This window comes from Siniperca chuatsi, linkage group LG14, assembly GCF_020085105.1.
Source record: "Siniperca chuatsi isolate FFG_IHB_CAS linkage group LG14, ASM2008510v1, whole genome shotgun sequence".
NCBI classification, from domain to species: Eukaryota; Metazoa; Chordata; class Actinopteri; order Centrarchiformes; family Sinipercidae; genus Siniperca; species Siniperca chuatsi.
Window position 1 is genome coordinate 5,052,019 of NC_058055.1, and position 16,887 is coordinate 5,068,905.

At 39.9% G+C, this 16,887-nt stretch overlaps 1 protein-coding gene across 1 annotated transcript in view; it reads right to left on the reverse strand.

Moving 5' to 3' along the window:
• Positions 1 to 16,887, reverse strand: part of uvrag (UV radiation resistance associated gene) — an 88,972-nt gene that overhangs the window by 25,173 nt on the left and 46,912 nt on the right. Inside the window, exon 13 of the mRNA XM_044222646.1 lies at positions 11,967 to 12,042. Within this exon, the coding sequence (XP_044078581.1) occupies positions 11,967 to 12,042 (76 nt within the window). The remainder of the gene's footprint in view (positions 1 to 11,966; positions 12,043 to 16,887) is intronic.

The window sequence follows — 16,887 nt, forward strand, 5'->3', positions numbered from 1 at the left end:
GGACAACAAGCCTGGGCTCATCACAGACGCTTCATTAATAAAGGAGAAAGCTGTGGCTGGATGGCATAGATGATGACATGACAGGGAGGACACCCACCCATATCCTTTCCTCCTGGCAGAGTAACGGAGGCTGACATCAGGGGTGATAGAGAGACACAACCCTAATGAGGTGAGATTTTATTTGATGGAAAGGAGTGTTGGAGTGACTGATATTCAGAGATAGTGACTAATGCTAAACTCAACTTGACAAAACTAAATTAGGGGAAAGAGACATCGACTCTCTTAATTCGATGAGTGCCACTGAAAGAACTGTGGTCTGAGCTGCTATGTTAATTCAGATGAAAAGCTGCCGATTGGCCAGAGTCAAAGGGCTATAATGAAATCCACATGGAAACGGTTCTGGATAGAAGAACTAACACAGAGCCAGCATGGCTGAATTTTTTTTCAAATACTGACCAGATGGGGCCAGCATTGTTTTATTCTAAGAGCTGTTTAATGTCATTGAGCCTCAGTAAGGCCTGTGCTCATGACTGAATACCTCTACTCCCAAACACCCATATGACAGCACACAGGGTTTGATGAATTAACAAGAAAAACAAGTTTTTCTAAACTTGTTGACATAAAATATACTTGGTCTCTGCCCTCTCCATTCTTATGACAAGTTGGTGGGGGCCCCAGGAGCTGAGTTTGGTCAGCCAAAAAAAGCCCACAAGCAGAGAGAATTCTTTTGTTTGTGTGCCTTGGTCCAGTTTCCCTCTACATTACCAAGAGAAAAACAGAATGGATCCAAAAGCTGCAGATATTTTAACACACAATGACATAACTATGATCAAAGGAAGAGATATAACCTCCAGTGAAGAAAAAAGTACTTACTTAACTTGCAATGGACGGATGGGTTTTTCTCTTTCCTTTTATCTACTGAGCAGTCAGTTTCCTTCTAACCTAAGCCAACATTTTTAGATATTACCATAGACTAATATACCATGGCTGTTGAAGTTGAGTTGAGAGAAAGGCGATATCTGTAAGTGAAAGGACTTTAGAGAGGCCTTAGTGCTAAAGCAGAGTGGTATAGTATGTAGTGAGACAACAGGAGAGCAGACTCCAAACAAACAGGCCTCAGCTACAAATTCAAACCAGCTGGAAACTGCAGACGCACTATTAAGTAAATGATGGAGCAGAGCAGCCAACACTTTCCAAACACTCAGTATCACAGCAAACCCCTCGTTTTCAGAAAATTTTGCCAGTAAAATCCACAGTCTGACCAGTGGGAAGAAGATATTCTCAGATGATGATCATAACGTGATTGCATTTATTGATTATAAAAGACGATACATAAAAGCAAATGAAACATGCCACTTAATGTATAATCTCTAGACCAATTCGTTCTGATGTTATGAGATAAAATGAACTATCCATACGGGTCCCTCTCTGTCCTATGACGTCTTTCCCCTCATCAATCTCTGCAAATAACATAACATTTTGGCTTGACTACATAGAGACACCTAACATTGGTCAAGGCTTACATAACCAACAAAAACTGAATACTTTAACACATATGAAGTTCTCCACTCACACTGTCTCTCTCTCTCTCAGACACACACACACACACACACACACACACACACACAGACACAGGATTAACATTTACTTTTACCCTTATATTTAGTGGAACTTGCTCCTCTGGTACCTCTTTGCGGTGATGGACAAACCTGGAACTACCAACCACAAAATGTGGAAATTCAATTAGACGAATTTAAGTGTTTCATAAAGTCATAGGTGGCTGTCCAGAGGAATTCCCATAAAACCCTCGAGCTTAGGCATAATCGCAGCCCACTGACGGCCTCGCTACGTACATATGCCCCACACTGGAAACCACAGAACAGTGACATACACTTACAACTGCGGTCTGAGACCTGCTTATAAATCACAACTTCTGGCCGACAGCAAGCTGACAGACTAGAAAAGGCCATTCTCTCCATTGTACTGGTCAGGACTGGAGCTTCCACTCTTCTTTCTTATCAAAAACAGAACCTGTAGGGCGGTTAAAGCTTTGCAAGCACAGCACCTCAGACACACTACCACCTTTCCACAATCCCTCTGATACAGCAGTAAATGGTAAATATCTGTTTATGGAAAAGGGTGCTCCTACTTCTGGTTGTAAAAAGGGTCCCACCATCAACTCACTCTGGCCAACTGGATGCAAGCTGTAGCTACCAACAAAAGTTTGTGATGGAAAACAGGGACCACACAGTAAGGCTATGAAAACCCATGGGCATAGGGAGGTGTACATTAAGGCCTGGGTTTGGTTGATAGATAGCTTGAACAAGGAGAACCACAGGGCAACTAAACCACTGGGAGCTTTTTCTTTCCTACAGGCTGTTTCTTCAGAGCAGAAAAACAGTTCTTATCTAAATGTAATTTCTCAGTAGTGATTCTTGCTATAGCAGTGCAGCGAGCTGGTCAAGTTTCTCCTCACACATCTCTTGCTTGGCCTGGGCCAAGACACATAAACCACAAGTTCCTCCCAATTCATGTTTCAAGACATATATCAGTTCAGTCTTGCTTATTATGAAAATTTGTGGATATACACACATATATTGCAATTAAAGGCAAGATGAAAAACACACACTATTACATTTGAGGATAATTCACCTATAATATGCATTATTTAATGCAAACATACACCCCTATTATCATAATAATTCAGATAGTGTCTGTCCAATACATACAATGTACAATCCAAATTAGATTACAGAGCACTGTAGGCTTCAGACTACAACCTTGTGACCGATCTAATCTTAAATCCAGCACCATGAAAACAGCAACTTCCCTCTTCTCTCTCTTTGCATCAATCACCAGAGGGGGCGAGCAGACAGCCATCAGCCTACTGTCTCTGCTCCTGTCAGACTGTTAACAATCTCACAATACAACCCATATCGCTCTCAATTTAACCCACTTATAACCTGCCAAAAATAATTTCTTGCTGGAAATGTGATAAATAAAGTACACTAATGAAGTGTCAGTGGAGTTCAGAGATCTTGTTAAAAGTGGCACCTTAATGGTGTTCAAATGCAAAACACATTGTCAGATGCAGGGTCTATAACTTATCCTGTGTCTATGATTATCCAACATTTGTACAGCATGTGGCCATATGGGAAATGATGCTCAGAGCATCCAGATTCAGGCTATTCTTCACTGGGCTAAAGCAAAAACAGACACGTTTATGGCTTGGCCTAAAAGAGAACTTAACTTGATGCCTCATTTCTTCTTTCCTCCTTCTAAGGCTGAAAGTGAGGTATATTATGTTGACTTGGTGCTACATTTTCTGGTGTCTGTCCCACCCATTATGAGTTTTATCATATCAATCCGTGTAAAATGGAAAACGGATGTGGCTGTTATGGAAGGATGAAGACAATGAGTGGCAGCAGGCAGTTGAAATGGCCTGATTACTTCCAGGCTCTGTCTGTCTTAGGGTAGAGATGGTGGCAGAGCCTGGGGAACCGTGGTCCAGGGTTCAGGTAAACAAACAGCATACAGTGGGCTGCATTATGATTTCTGAACATTGAGGAGTCTGTTTGTTGAGATGAGGTTTCTGCAGAGGCAGCTGGACAGAACTATGACTGCTGTTGTTCAACAGGGACAGTGGAGATGTAATCGCCTGTTTTTCTTTCTTTTTCTTTTCTGGAACATTCTCTGGAACGCATCGAGAAGTGAGTCACGAACCGCAAGCCTCAGCTGGACAAGGAGAGAAAGACCAACAGGCTTCTGAGGGAAACCTGGAATAGTTCTGTCTAAAAGTGTTTCAATTCTCAGAAAGATCCTGCTGAGAAATAGGCTGTAGCTCTAGTTTCTGCTCTCATTCAAGGGAAATCAACAAATGGAGGAGTGAAAAAATGGTGATAAATACTGCAGACAGAGCAGAGCTTTTCTCCTGGGGGCAATGCCTTAAAGGCTGAATAATGGATCCTTGTCAGCTATGATCTTTTTCCCCATAAAGGACTCTTAAGTAGGTTCAAGATATGGGGTTTGACACATTATAGCTATCACTACTATCTCATTCAATCCTGTTTGGTACAATACTGTAAAAAATTGTGGTTTGCAAAGGAAAGTTTGCAAAACATGTGAAAATAGAAATCGAGCGAAGAGTCCTATGCATTTACAATGTACATTTATCAGGAAGATGGAAGCACATATTTTGACAATCCTACATTTGACTATTACACAATCACTCATTGTACACAGCTATTTCTGATTCACAGGCTTGTGGACCGTCAGAGAGTAAACACACAACTGCTTACAGGAATGTCAACTGTGGAAAAACTGAGTTCATGTGCAAATATGGTACGCCCATTGTTTCACTATAGGGAGTCAACTATATTCACAAAACCCTGTTGTAGACTCTGTACCGTCTCCAACATCCGCATTAAAGAAGAAAGGAAATAAGGTAATCGGTGGAGATAGTTTTCAATGGGGAATTTTAACAGTCTTGACAACTCTGTCTGAGGTGGAGGGGAGTTATGAGGTGGAAAGGAGCTGTGTAATGTTCATTTTTTGTCTTTGCTTGGGTCATATGGTTTTTATCGCAGCACAATCACATGAGCTAATGGCCGCAAAGGGCTATGCCAAGACTTTGTCGTATCTCTTTTGACAGGGGTCATGAGCTATGTCACAGAGGTGAAGAGCTAAAGGAAGAGCCTCAACTTTGGAATATGTGGAATCAACAAAGATGAGATGGATGAAAAAAGAGCAAGAGTGAACAGAAGGAAAGAGAAGGTGAATGGGTTTGTTTCCAGTCACCTCACCAAACCTAATGACACAGAGTATATTTAGGGCTCGAGTAGCAACCGCTGCGAAGACCCTACTGAAACTGAAGGAATAATTATTATTTTTCCGTGTCCAAATGAATCTCATTTTTGAGGAGCTTAAGGTGCTCGAAAACTCACAGAACTTTGAACAAGTGTCAGAAGTGGCAAAAATTTACATCTGATATTGGTCTTGGGCATGGGTGTGGCAAAATGGCTCCATAGCGCCCCCTACAAAATTGCAAAAAAGCAGCCCCCGTGCTGCGTTTCACCTAGATGTACAAAATTTGAGAGGCAGATGTATCATCCCAAGACTTATAAAAAAAGCCTCTTGGAGTCATACCCTAGACCCAAAAGGAAGTCAGCCATTTTGAATTGAATGTGCACTTTTAGGCCATTTTTCGGCATTAACAGGCTCCGTACTCCTCCTAGAGAATTAATCGCAAGGGCGTCACTTTGTATTGAAAACTGGTAGGGACATAAGACCTTAGATGAAAAGACATTTTTTAAACGGTCTTCAAGATATGCAGTTTTAGGCAATGCAATGGGGGGATCAGTATGAGGTCAGAGTAATTACGGTGGGTGGGGAAAAAAATAAATGTACCCAGGACTTTATTCCACAGAAAGTCAGACAAGTAAGGATTTTCTTGATATTCTCTGTACAGATCAGTTTGGCAGGTAAATAAAATGTGTGTTGGGTTCATCTACTATAGGAATTATCCCAGCAAGTAAGTGTAGCAGGTCAGTATAAAGGAACTATTAGGTTTTGTTTAATATTAGAAATGGATGAATCAATTCAAATGTAGACTACTTAATGACCTTTAAGGCTTGACATTTATAAAAATTTTAAAGAATGCTTAAGCAACATGTTGTTACGTTTCACAAAGTTTTATAAACAGACATCCGCATGAAGGACAGCAGTAAAAATGCCAGGAAGGTTAGGTCTTTTTTTAAACGTTTTAGATCTTGCTGAGGAGTTTATTTCTATTGTTAGCTACCACGCAAGGCAGCTAACGCTAGCTTCCTAATGTTAGTGTGCCAGCTAATGCTAACATTAAGAGGCAAGCACTAAAGGATAGGTTCAGTTTTTGAAAGTCTAACCTTTATTCCAGTCACGAGCAAAAGGGTTATGGACTTTTTTTTCTTTCTTTTTTTTTTTAAGCTTTTTAGCTTAAGCTCCACTTTTTTTGGACAACGCACATTTGTTTCTTCTATATTTACATTACATTGTATATTTTTTGTGCAAATAAACCTTCCTCAAAGAGTTCTAATTTGTTAGTTAAGGTGCAAGCAACATTTTTAACAAATTATGCTTTTAAAAAGTGATGGGGACACAATTGGTCATTTCAAAAAGAGTTACAGACCCTATATTCCTACCAGGTTAACCAGATCCACCTCAAATTTGTTCAGCAAAGTCTTAAGAACTTGATGATGCTTCATTGTAAAGATTGTGAGTTTCCATTAAACACTGTTGTTGTGGCGATGCATTATTTGCTGTGAAACAAGACGTTGTTGTAACTTGAGTGTACATTTTCTGCCCCAAATTTCACATGTCTGATAAGAGCCCCGGCCTGAGGACATCTTCATGCCAATTAGGAGTTGTAGTCATTGTGCCACCAACTGGCAACAGGAAGTAAGCCCTGTGTGACAATCATCATCATTTTACTTACATGAAATTTTCAGGTTGTGGTATGGTGTACACTTGATATACTTGAACATAACATATAATTAGTGGGTGTTCTCCAGCACCACAAGGCGGACGCAGGAAGAGACATTCAGCTCCTCAGTGCAGTGTCCAAAACGCTTTTTAAATAAAAAATTCTAGGTGGTATTTGCATTGTTATATGGTATTTAGCATTTCTTTTAAATAGCAAACCAAGACTGCTCTCCAGCCAGCTAATTTTTCAGTTACAGATCAGTCAGACTTATGTTTAGTCCGAATCTGGCCTTTGCTGCATGTAACTGCAATTTTTTACTAATATGAGATGTTTAACACAGTTTATGAATTAACATGAATATAATGCAGACATGCTCCCTGTTTACTACTAGACATTACTAGGCTAATGAACTCGCTGCAGGTGAGATTTGAGTAAATAATGCCAAAACAGGCTGGGATATAATGAAGTCAAATCACAGTATTCATTTACATGGTCTGTATTTACCAGCCTAATACATGTCAATTCTTAGCAATGTAAAAAAATAACTACAAAACAATATTCCATTTCTACAACTTCCATGAGTGAACTGTCACCTTGTGGGAAACACTAACTCTTGTTCATTATTACTGTCATTTTTAAGCAAAAGTTATTTTTGCTAGAGCACCTACAACCTTTCCAAATAGCTTCACCAAGAATATCTCCAGCCTACCAGCTCCTGTTCTGCTTGCTGCCACCTCCACTAACCACTAAAGACAGTAGGCTCCCCCATGAGTCATAGCTGTGTTTTATGGAGCCACAGTTGCCACTCTTAATGGCAACAGGCGCTCTGACGTATGCTCCAGACCACCAGAATGGCACTCTGCCTGCACATCATGCTGTGAAATTGCCCAGAGACTTGGAAGGTGGGAGACTGGAGGCAACTTTCCCCAGTAGACAGAAATAAAGGTGAACCCAGAGGTGACCTGGTTGGGCTACAACCGATATACTGTGTTTTAATTCCCAATACTAGGTTTCCTGTGCCTGAGGCCCACAAAATATGATACACCAAGCTTAGTGAATAAGAGCTAATTGCTGTACCCACCCCCGCCTCCTAAAAACCTAGAGTTTTGTATAGCATCAGTTGTCATCTGATCAGCCCCACATGCTTGTTTCACAACAACGTAGCCTAGTGGATGACAGAGAGTAAGTAAATGCAACACATGGCATGCCTCCAGACAAACGGCTGCTGGTTTTCCTTTGGAGTCAGCCACACTAACTTGGCTAATTTGTCTCTGTGAATTGAGGAATGGCAGGTTTAATATTGTGCGCCCCTGTGGATGGGCACTTCAGGGCCAGTTACATACCTGTGGCCAACTACTTCAAGGAAAGGCAGCGGCCAGATGCCATTCATTTAACAACTAAGCTGAGAGAAAATCACATTCTCTGTAAATCACGATCACGTATTGGTTCAACTGGGAGCAAAGAAAAAATAGGCATGTTGACAAAACTGGAACAGTTTTCACGTAAACATGAGGCGTTACAGATTTTGCTATATTTACTGATGGCACAAGAAATAAGAAGGAGCTGGAGAGAATGGCTGGGTTTCAGCCCAGAAATTCCTTGAAGCCTTTTTAACAGTAACTTCTCTTTGTCAAACAAATTAATCTGAAGTGGCAACATGGGTGTGTGTTACCACCTGACATCCAGGGTACTCCAAGCAGCCTTCCCATCCTTGTCCCTGGCCTCATGACATGAGGCCTAATAAAAGCAAACTTCAAAGCAGGGTCGACCTGCTGTGGCCCTGATCCTTCGCCAGCTTCCCTGTATCACTTTCAAACACAGCCACACAGGGCAATTTAATAAGAGATGGACAGCTAATGTCTCCCACCCAGGCTCAGTCAGTCAATCAGCAAACCAGCCAATCAGCCAGTCAGCCGGGGCTGCTGTGAAACCAGACCTCTGCTTTGTATCAGCGAGCCAGACATCGAACAAGCTGTGCAATGGCTGCATAACATGCCTGGCTCAAATAAAGGAGGCCATTAAGGGGACAAAGAAGAAAAATTCAAAAACCACAAACTAAATAATAACTGTCTGCTGCAACTAAAATGCTGTCTGTTGGTAAATCATATCAGCAGTAGAAGATCCATGCCCAATGTGTAGAGGTCAGTAAAGAAACAATTTCCTAATAAAAGCCTCAATAAATTAACAAGAAACACACAGCAGAGCAGGAGTGAAACAAAGTCTCACTGGTAAAGTGGATGAGAATGACAAGGTTAAGGAATTAGATTTAAAAGGAGAAATTACATGTAGTATGAAAGAATTCAGTTGCTTCATGCTTTTCATGCCAGCCTTAACTCTCAAATCTGAACATGTGTGATGTGAGATCCAAGAAACTGAAAGATCAGACTCACAGGAGTACACAGTTTAAAATGCAGTGTGCAGAAATCAACCAAACTGGGATAGGGGCTCTGTTTGAGGTGGGTTCTATTTTATCGACTGTGACATGTTTACCATTTCTTCAGTTTTGAAACAATGGTCTATTATCACCATCGTATGGTGCTGGACTATTCATGTGGCACTGTTATAGTGTTTTGGAGTCAACCTGATAACTCATCCTTAACGTGGACAGAGTCAGGCACACATGGAATGCATAAGACTGGGCTTTGAATGAATGCTGAAATTTCATCCTGTAAAAATACTGATGTTCTACCAAGCTGTTAAAAGCAGCTTTAGTGAAAATAAGAAAAATAAGTGTTTTCCTCTAGGTGACCTTATATCGCAGGCCATCACGGTATAGTGCAATGAACAATTCGTTTAAATTTCTATGTGCATGTGTTACATTTAGTTTGCCGTGCAACCTTTCAGTCACTGACTACATAAATACACATATATACATATATACATACACATATATACATATATACATACACATATATACATATATACATACACATATATACATACATACATACATACATATATACATACACATATATACATATATATACATACATATATACACATATATACATACATATATACATACACATATATACATATATACATACACATATATACATATATATACATACACATATATACATACACATATATACATACATATACATACACATATATACATACACATATATACATACACATATACACATACACATATACACATATATGCATACATACATACATTAATGCATACATACATACATACATATATGCATACACATATATACATATATACATACACATATATACATACACATATATACATATATACATATATATACACATACACACATATATACATACACATACACACATTTCTATGTGCATGTGTTACATTTAGTTTGCCGTGCAACCTTTCAGTCACTGACTACATACATACACACATACACATATATACACATATATACATACACATATATACATATATACATACACATATATACATATATACATACACATATATACATATATACATACACATATATACATACACATATATACATACATACATATATACATACACATATATACGGATATATACATACACATATATACATACACATATATACGCATATATACATACACATATATATACATACACATATATACATACATACATACACATATATACATATATACATACACATATATACATATACATACATACATACATACATACATACACACACATACATACATACATACATACATATACATACACACATATACATACATACGCACACTTTTTTGAGGCAGCCTTTTATATGATGACTTAAAAATCTTGTGACTTAAAAGATTTTTTTATTATAGTAAACTATTTTGACACAACAAATTCAGAAATAAGATATTAGATTATATTGCTGGGAAGCTATTTTTCCTCAAGCCACTTACATATGCCTTCTATCAGTAGTCAAATTAAACTTTCTGCAAGAGCGAGCATGCAATGCTACATATGAGTGCACCACATGGTTAAGATTCATGAAACAGAAATCTCAGAAAGCTTACATCATGACTCTGTTTAACAAGCTTTGATAAAAAGGACTATGGGTGGGTTATTGTTTGAGTTGGAAGGTGGGAATATGCATTGAGATGACTGCACGCCAAATGTTTTACATGTGTCATGCACATTGAAATCTGTCTTTCTCTCTCTGGTGCATAAATAGAGTACAGTGTTCATATTTATGTTTAGAAACAAAACATCCTAAATTTTACTTATATATTACACCATCATAATAAGCTATTCTCGATGGTTTAAAAAGCTAAGTCAGGCTGCTAAACTAAGTCAATGTATGTCACGGAAAAGTACAATATGTTCAACCTCATGATATTGTATAGTTTTCTTTTTGTCAATGAAACCCATGAAAAGAGCAAAGCCAACACTCAATTGATCCTACAACAAGTGTTGCCTGTGTAGCAAAAGCCTGATATATCTTATTCTTATTGCCATAGAGCTCCATTGCTGTCCAAAAATTATGAACAACACTCTAGTCTACACTCAGTCTACCGCCATGCTAGCGACTCTGTGAGGCTGTATTAAGCACAGTGGTGCTTTGAGCTACATGCTAATGTAAACATGCTTACAATGACAATACCAAACTGCTGATGTTAAACAGGTATCATTTTCTCATAATTGTTCACCATCTTAGTTTAGTGTGCTAGCATGCTAACATTTACTAATTAGCACTAAACAAACAGTACAGCTGAGGCTGATGGGAATGTCATTAGTTTTGCAGGTATTTGGCCATAAATCAAAGTACTGGACAAATTTAAATTTTGACCTGATGATGGCGCTAGACAGAAAGTCAGGATATCATCAAAGTTATTCTGGGGACCATGAATGTCTGTACAACATTTCATGGCAATCCATCCCAAAGTTATTATTTCAGTATGGACAAAAGTGGTGGAACGACCCCTAGCATGGCTAAAAAGACATCAATGTTGTACTAGGTGACATGTTCCTTCATTAGGATGAACATGGGCAATAGTAATAGTAATAGTATAATATATATATATGTGTGTGTCATGCACACACACACATTTTTAGATTAGTTTGAAGATTTAATTGTACATCTTCAGTAATAATTTTTCATTATTGCCAGCCTTTAAAGTGACTCCACAAGTTAGTGAATGCATGTGTAACTGCATGTGCACAACAGGTTCCTATACACTAAATTACATAGGTAGCAACTTCATGCAAGAAGCAGGAGACGGTATACAGCATTAACTTTATGCCATTAGCTGTTGTTTCACCACCACAGTGCCTTCCTCAGAGAATGTATTGGTTCCAAAATGGTTTATTGTTTCAGAAGTCAGTTTTTAGACACTGTAGATCCCCTTTGCAAAAATCTTTGACAACAACAGGGTAAAAATATTTCGCTAAAATTAGCAGTGTAATTAATACATTTTCTTCTCTCAAGATTTTAAGGTCCTCAAATTTGTCATAATTAGTTTCCATCCACACATTAGTAGCAAACATTTGTGCACTATATGTGTGTTCATATATTACCTGGGCAATGTTCTTGTTGAGTAAGTAGACACCATATTCAAAATGAAACCGCTCTCCTCTGGGGTACAAAGGGAATCTGTGAAAGACAGGAGAAAAAGACAAACGAGCCATTACACAGGAACAGGTGATTTATTCCACTTGATCCATTACCAACAGAGTCTAGAAACAAAGGTGTTAAGATCCTCCGAACACACACTCACAAACCAACAAACAACAGTCAAAATTATAAAAGTATTATATCCATACTGAATATCACAATATAGGTCTAGCCATGTGAAGAATGTCAATAAGGGATGGTGGGATTAAAAGGAAGCTAATTATTAATTGCTCTTTGGCTCTGCAACAGGTAATGAATTCTTCCCATCATTGAAAGTGGCCGTTCATGTAGCCAGCAGCTTCGGTAACACTTGCAGATGCTTGTAGAAGCTGGGTCTGGGTCTATGATCCCATCCCACAGACGCCACCTCTGTACCTTGTTAAACTGAAATATCAAACAGGAGCGGAGGCGTCCAAATAGCCTGTCGAACCGCCTCTGAGAACTTTTCCTTTCAGCATGGTGGGCTTAGTCCCATTGGTGCCAGTCAGATGTCTTAGTTAGGACTGCACAGGGAGTGCTTATGAAGGATGGGGAAGATATCCCTGGATGTTCGGGTAGGGTAGAGAGGGGAGTATGCTGACATCAAGAGTGGGAAAATTCTCTTTGCTACCAGGGACTTAAGGCTGGACTCATTCCTTCCTGTCATTATGTGCTTATGTCTGCTGATCTCCCACTGAGGAGGATATAGCAATTTGGGAAACCAGCTCCATGAACTGAGCAGGGCATTGGGCTGACAAAACACACACATACACACATCTGTTTGCATCAACACACTTGTGATGACCTTTGTTATCTACATTCATATCTTAGCCCTATCTAAGCTCCATCTCTAAATGCTTCATCTTAACCTTCAGAGTAACCTTAACCTAATCCCACGCTTAACCTGTTACCCAAACACTGAAATAGTGCTTTTTCAGAAGCAGGAGGATGGTCTTCATTTTAGTGGATTTTCACTGCTCATTTCTGCACATGAAATTGACAGCTGGTCTTTGTAAGAATGAAAATCCAACAACAAACATGTGAGATGTTACCAAAGCCAAGTACGTTCATAGGCATACATACACACAGACACAGCATCCATGCAGTTAGTCAAATAAACAGCTATTGCTTTTTTTGTTGCAATAGTTGTTGCTGCCATGTCAAAGGGAATCAACAAGCAGAGGAAATGTTATTGGAAAGGCAAGCCTTTTTGTCTGAAAAATGAATAAAGCTTGTGTTATTGTCTAATGCCATATGAGGGAGGCCCACGTCAAACAGCAGCACAGAACTGTGTTTGGAGCAGCACCTTGATGCATCTCTTTTACAGTAACTTCCACAAATGATAATAAAATGCACCATCTCATTTAAATGAGCTGTCAGTCTTTTATGTGACAGTGTTTTCATTTGATACCAGGGTTAGGTCTATAAAAAAGGGTATTTTGAGATACGTGCCTCTGTTATTATATTACAGTGCTGCCAAAAGCAGCAGATGCATTTTGATGTGTGTGTATATTATATTAAATAAAAATCTATCTATCTATCTATTATATATATATATATATATATATATATATATATATATATATATATATATATATATATATATATAATAGATAGATCAGATATATATAGATCAGATACCCTTCAGGAATAATAAGGTGGCCAAAGGACAAGATACAGACCACAGATGTTAAGACATGAAAGCTCCTCACCATGCATGGAGGGTTCCATCCCAAATCCAGCACCTTGAGACTGTACGCTAGCCGTAAGGAAGGCGGCCGTGGACTAGTGAGTGTGAGAGCCACTATCCAGGATGAAACATCCAAGATCCACAAGTACATCAAAGATAAGGCCCTAACAGATGACGTGCTCAGTGAATGTCTCAGGCAATGAGGAACAGAGGAAGAGGTGCTGGAGGAGGGACCATCATGGGAGGACAAACCCCTACACGGGATGTACCACCGGAACATAACTGAAGTGGCTCATATCAAGAAATCCTACCAATGGCTAGAGCGGGCCGGACTGAAGGACAGCACAGAGGCACTCATCATGGCTGCACAGGAGCAGGCCCTGAGCACCAGAGCAATAGAGGCCCAGATCTACCACACCAGACAAGACCAAAGGTGTAGGCTGTGCAAAGAGGCCCCTGAGACAATCCAGCACATAATTGCAGGGTGTAAGATGCTGGCAGGGAAAGCATACATGAAGCGCCATAACCAAGTGGCTGGCATAGTGTACAGGAACATCTGCACGGAGTATGGACTGGAAACCCCGAGGTCAAAGTGGGAAACACCCCCAAAGGTGGTAGAGAATGACCGAGCCAAGATCCTGTGGGACTTCCAGATTCAGACTGACAGAATGGTAATGGCGAACCAACCAGACATCGTGGTGGTGGACAAACAGCAGAGGAAAGCCATTGTGGTTGACGTGGCAATACCAAGTGATGGCAACATCAGGAAAAAGGAACATGAGAAACTAGAGAAGTACCAAGGGCTCAGAGAAGAGCTGGAGAAGGCCTGGAAGGTGAAGGCGACAGTGGTGCCCGTGGTCATCGGAGCACTCGGGGCAGTGACCCCCAAACTGGAGGAGTGGCTACAGCAGATCCCTGGAAGAACACCAGACATCTCAGTCCAGAAAAGTGCAGTCCTAGGAACAGCAAAGATACTACGCAGAACCCTCAAGGTCCCAGGCCACTGGTAGAGGACCCGAGCTCGAAGGATGCGACCATCCGCAGGGGGGTGAAGGATGAGTTTTTTTATATATATATATATATATATATATATATATATATATATATATATATATATATAAATATTATAAAAGTTAGTATTTGCATCCTGCCTCATCTCTGTGTGTGTGCCGCCTGGGGACTGGGTCATGGTCTTTTGTTAATCCTGTGTGAGAGCAGATGGTGCCTAGAGGCAATGGGAGAATACAGCAGAAAATATGCTTCCTCTGTGCTGGCACTTCACAGGACTCTGCTGTCAACTGAGATCATGCTAACAGTACTGTATTGATTCAGATGTGCTTGTGGCATTTTGAAGGCCAGATTTTACTCAGATCTTGATGACACCCACATTTCAGTATTTCAGCTGTAAAAGCATTTACCCTTGATAACATGAACTTGCCCAAGGATTTTCAACACGAGGTCTTTATTTCTTTGTTTGGCTTTAATCCATTCTTGTTTGTTTTCTCCTACTAGTATTTGAGCCTGTCTGGAGACCTCAGACAACATTCTGACCTAGTGCTCACTGTAAACACCTCCTCACACACACATTACACTACAACTCTGGGAAGTTGAAGAAGTAAACCCTTAACAGATGGAGATCATTGTAGCCCAACAATGAATTCTAACAGGATGTGGCTGCGAAGGCTGGCAAGTAAAAAGTGAGACTCTGTAGCCTGAGGGCCACACAGCCAGCCGCTTTTTGGTCCTTCATATTCCGACATGCAGCCAGGGCCTCATGGAGAAAGTGACATGCCAGAGGTCATATCTCAGCACTAGGAAATAACTAACAGAGAGAGGAAGAACAACAAAACAGGCATTCCCCTCACACCACTGGCATTTCCAATATCACTTCCCCACGAACAGATAGGATTTGTTTGCTGATGAACACGCATGAGAAGGAAAACAGAGCCACTTCCAACACACACACGCGAATACATGAACACACACAGTCTCCGTCACAGCGAAGTGATTAATGACCGCTGTCCACTGTGTCTGAAATCACACTGGATAGACTCCGGTTCACCAAACACCAGGAATTCCTCCTGGGGACGTCCAGTAAAGTTAAATATATTATTACACACCAGTGGGGAAGATCGAGGGAGGAAGTCTGAGGACGGAAGGAAGGGAGGAGGCACCAAAGAGTATGTGATTCAGTTAGCACATTTTATTATTTTATATATTATCTAATCTGACCAGCTTTGTCCCACTGAGATTAAGACGCTTGTCAAAGGAGACCTTACCAGAAGGCACTCAAAACAAGCATAAAAGATGTGGATCAAGCATACAACAATGCAAAACGTCCAAATCCAAACTTAAAATAAACAAAAGCACTCACAAAGAATTTATTTTGCAAAAATTTTACTTCTTCACTTTTCTTATTTTTCAATTTTCATCTAACTCAGTTCTGACCTTGGGGACAGATATTATACAATTTCTGCTTCAACAATAAAAATGTAAGTGGTATGTGTCTGGGAGAGACATAAGGAATAGGAGAGTAAGAGGAGACAGAACGCCATTTTTAATCACACAGTCAGCGGCAGCAGGCATAAACTGAAGCAGTCCTCTACACTAAACAGGATGAAATAAATTAGTACCAAAATCAGTACCCTGTCTGTCCATCAGGATGGAGGGTCCAGAATAAACAGTCACAAACCAGAAAGACTCACACACAGGCTGGAGAAGTACTGTTTGTGGCACTAACGGCTCATAACAATTTGTTTTTGTGTTGTTTGTAAATTAGCTTATGCTTATTTCAGCTCTTGCACCTTGTGCAAAATGCCGTTGGTTCTTTTGTTTGATTTTGTTGTACATATAAATCAAATCAAATCATCTCTATCTCAGCAGTCCTCCTCATATTTCTTCACTTTCCTTAATCAAGCCGTTTCTTCCGTCAGCACATCCCTCTCCTGCTCTCCTCAGTGGCAGCTCTGTTGAAGGGTCATGTCCATGAAACTAACACAGCAAACTGAATATGACAGGCACCATAATCAACACACCCACTCACTTTAGCATCCATTTAAAAGACTGATTACTAAAACATGAAATCTGTTTTCATTTAGCTAATATTCAACTCTTTGTGCACTGGGCAAAAAGATGAAAAAGAAATGACAGTGAGT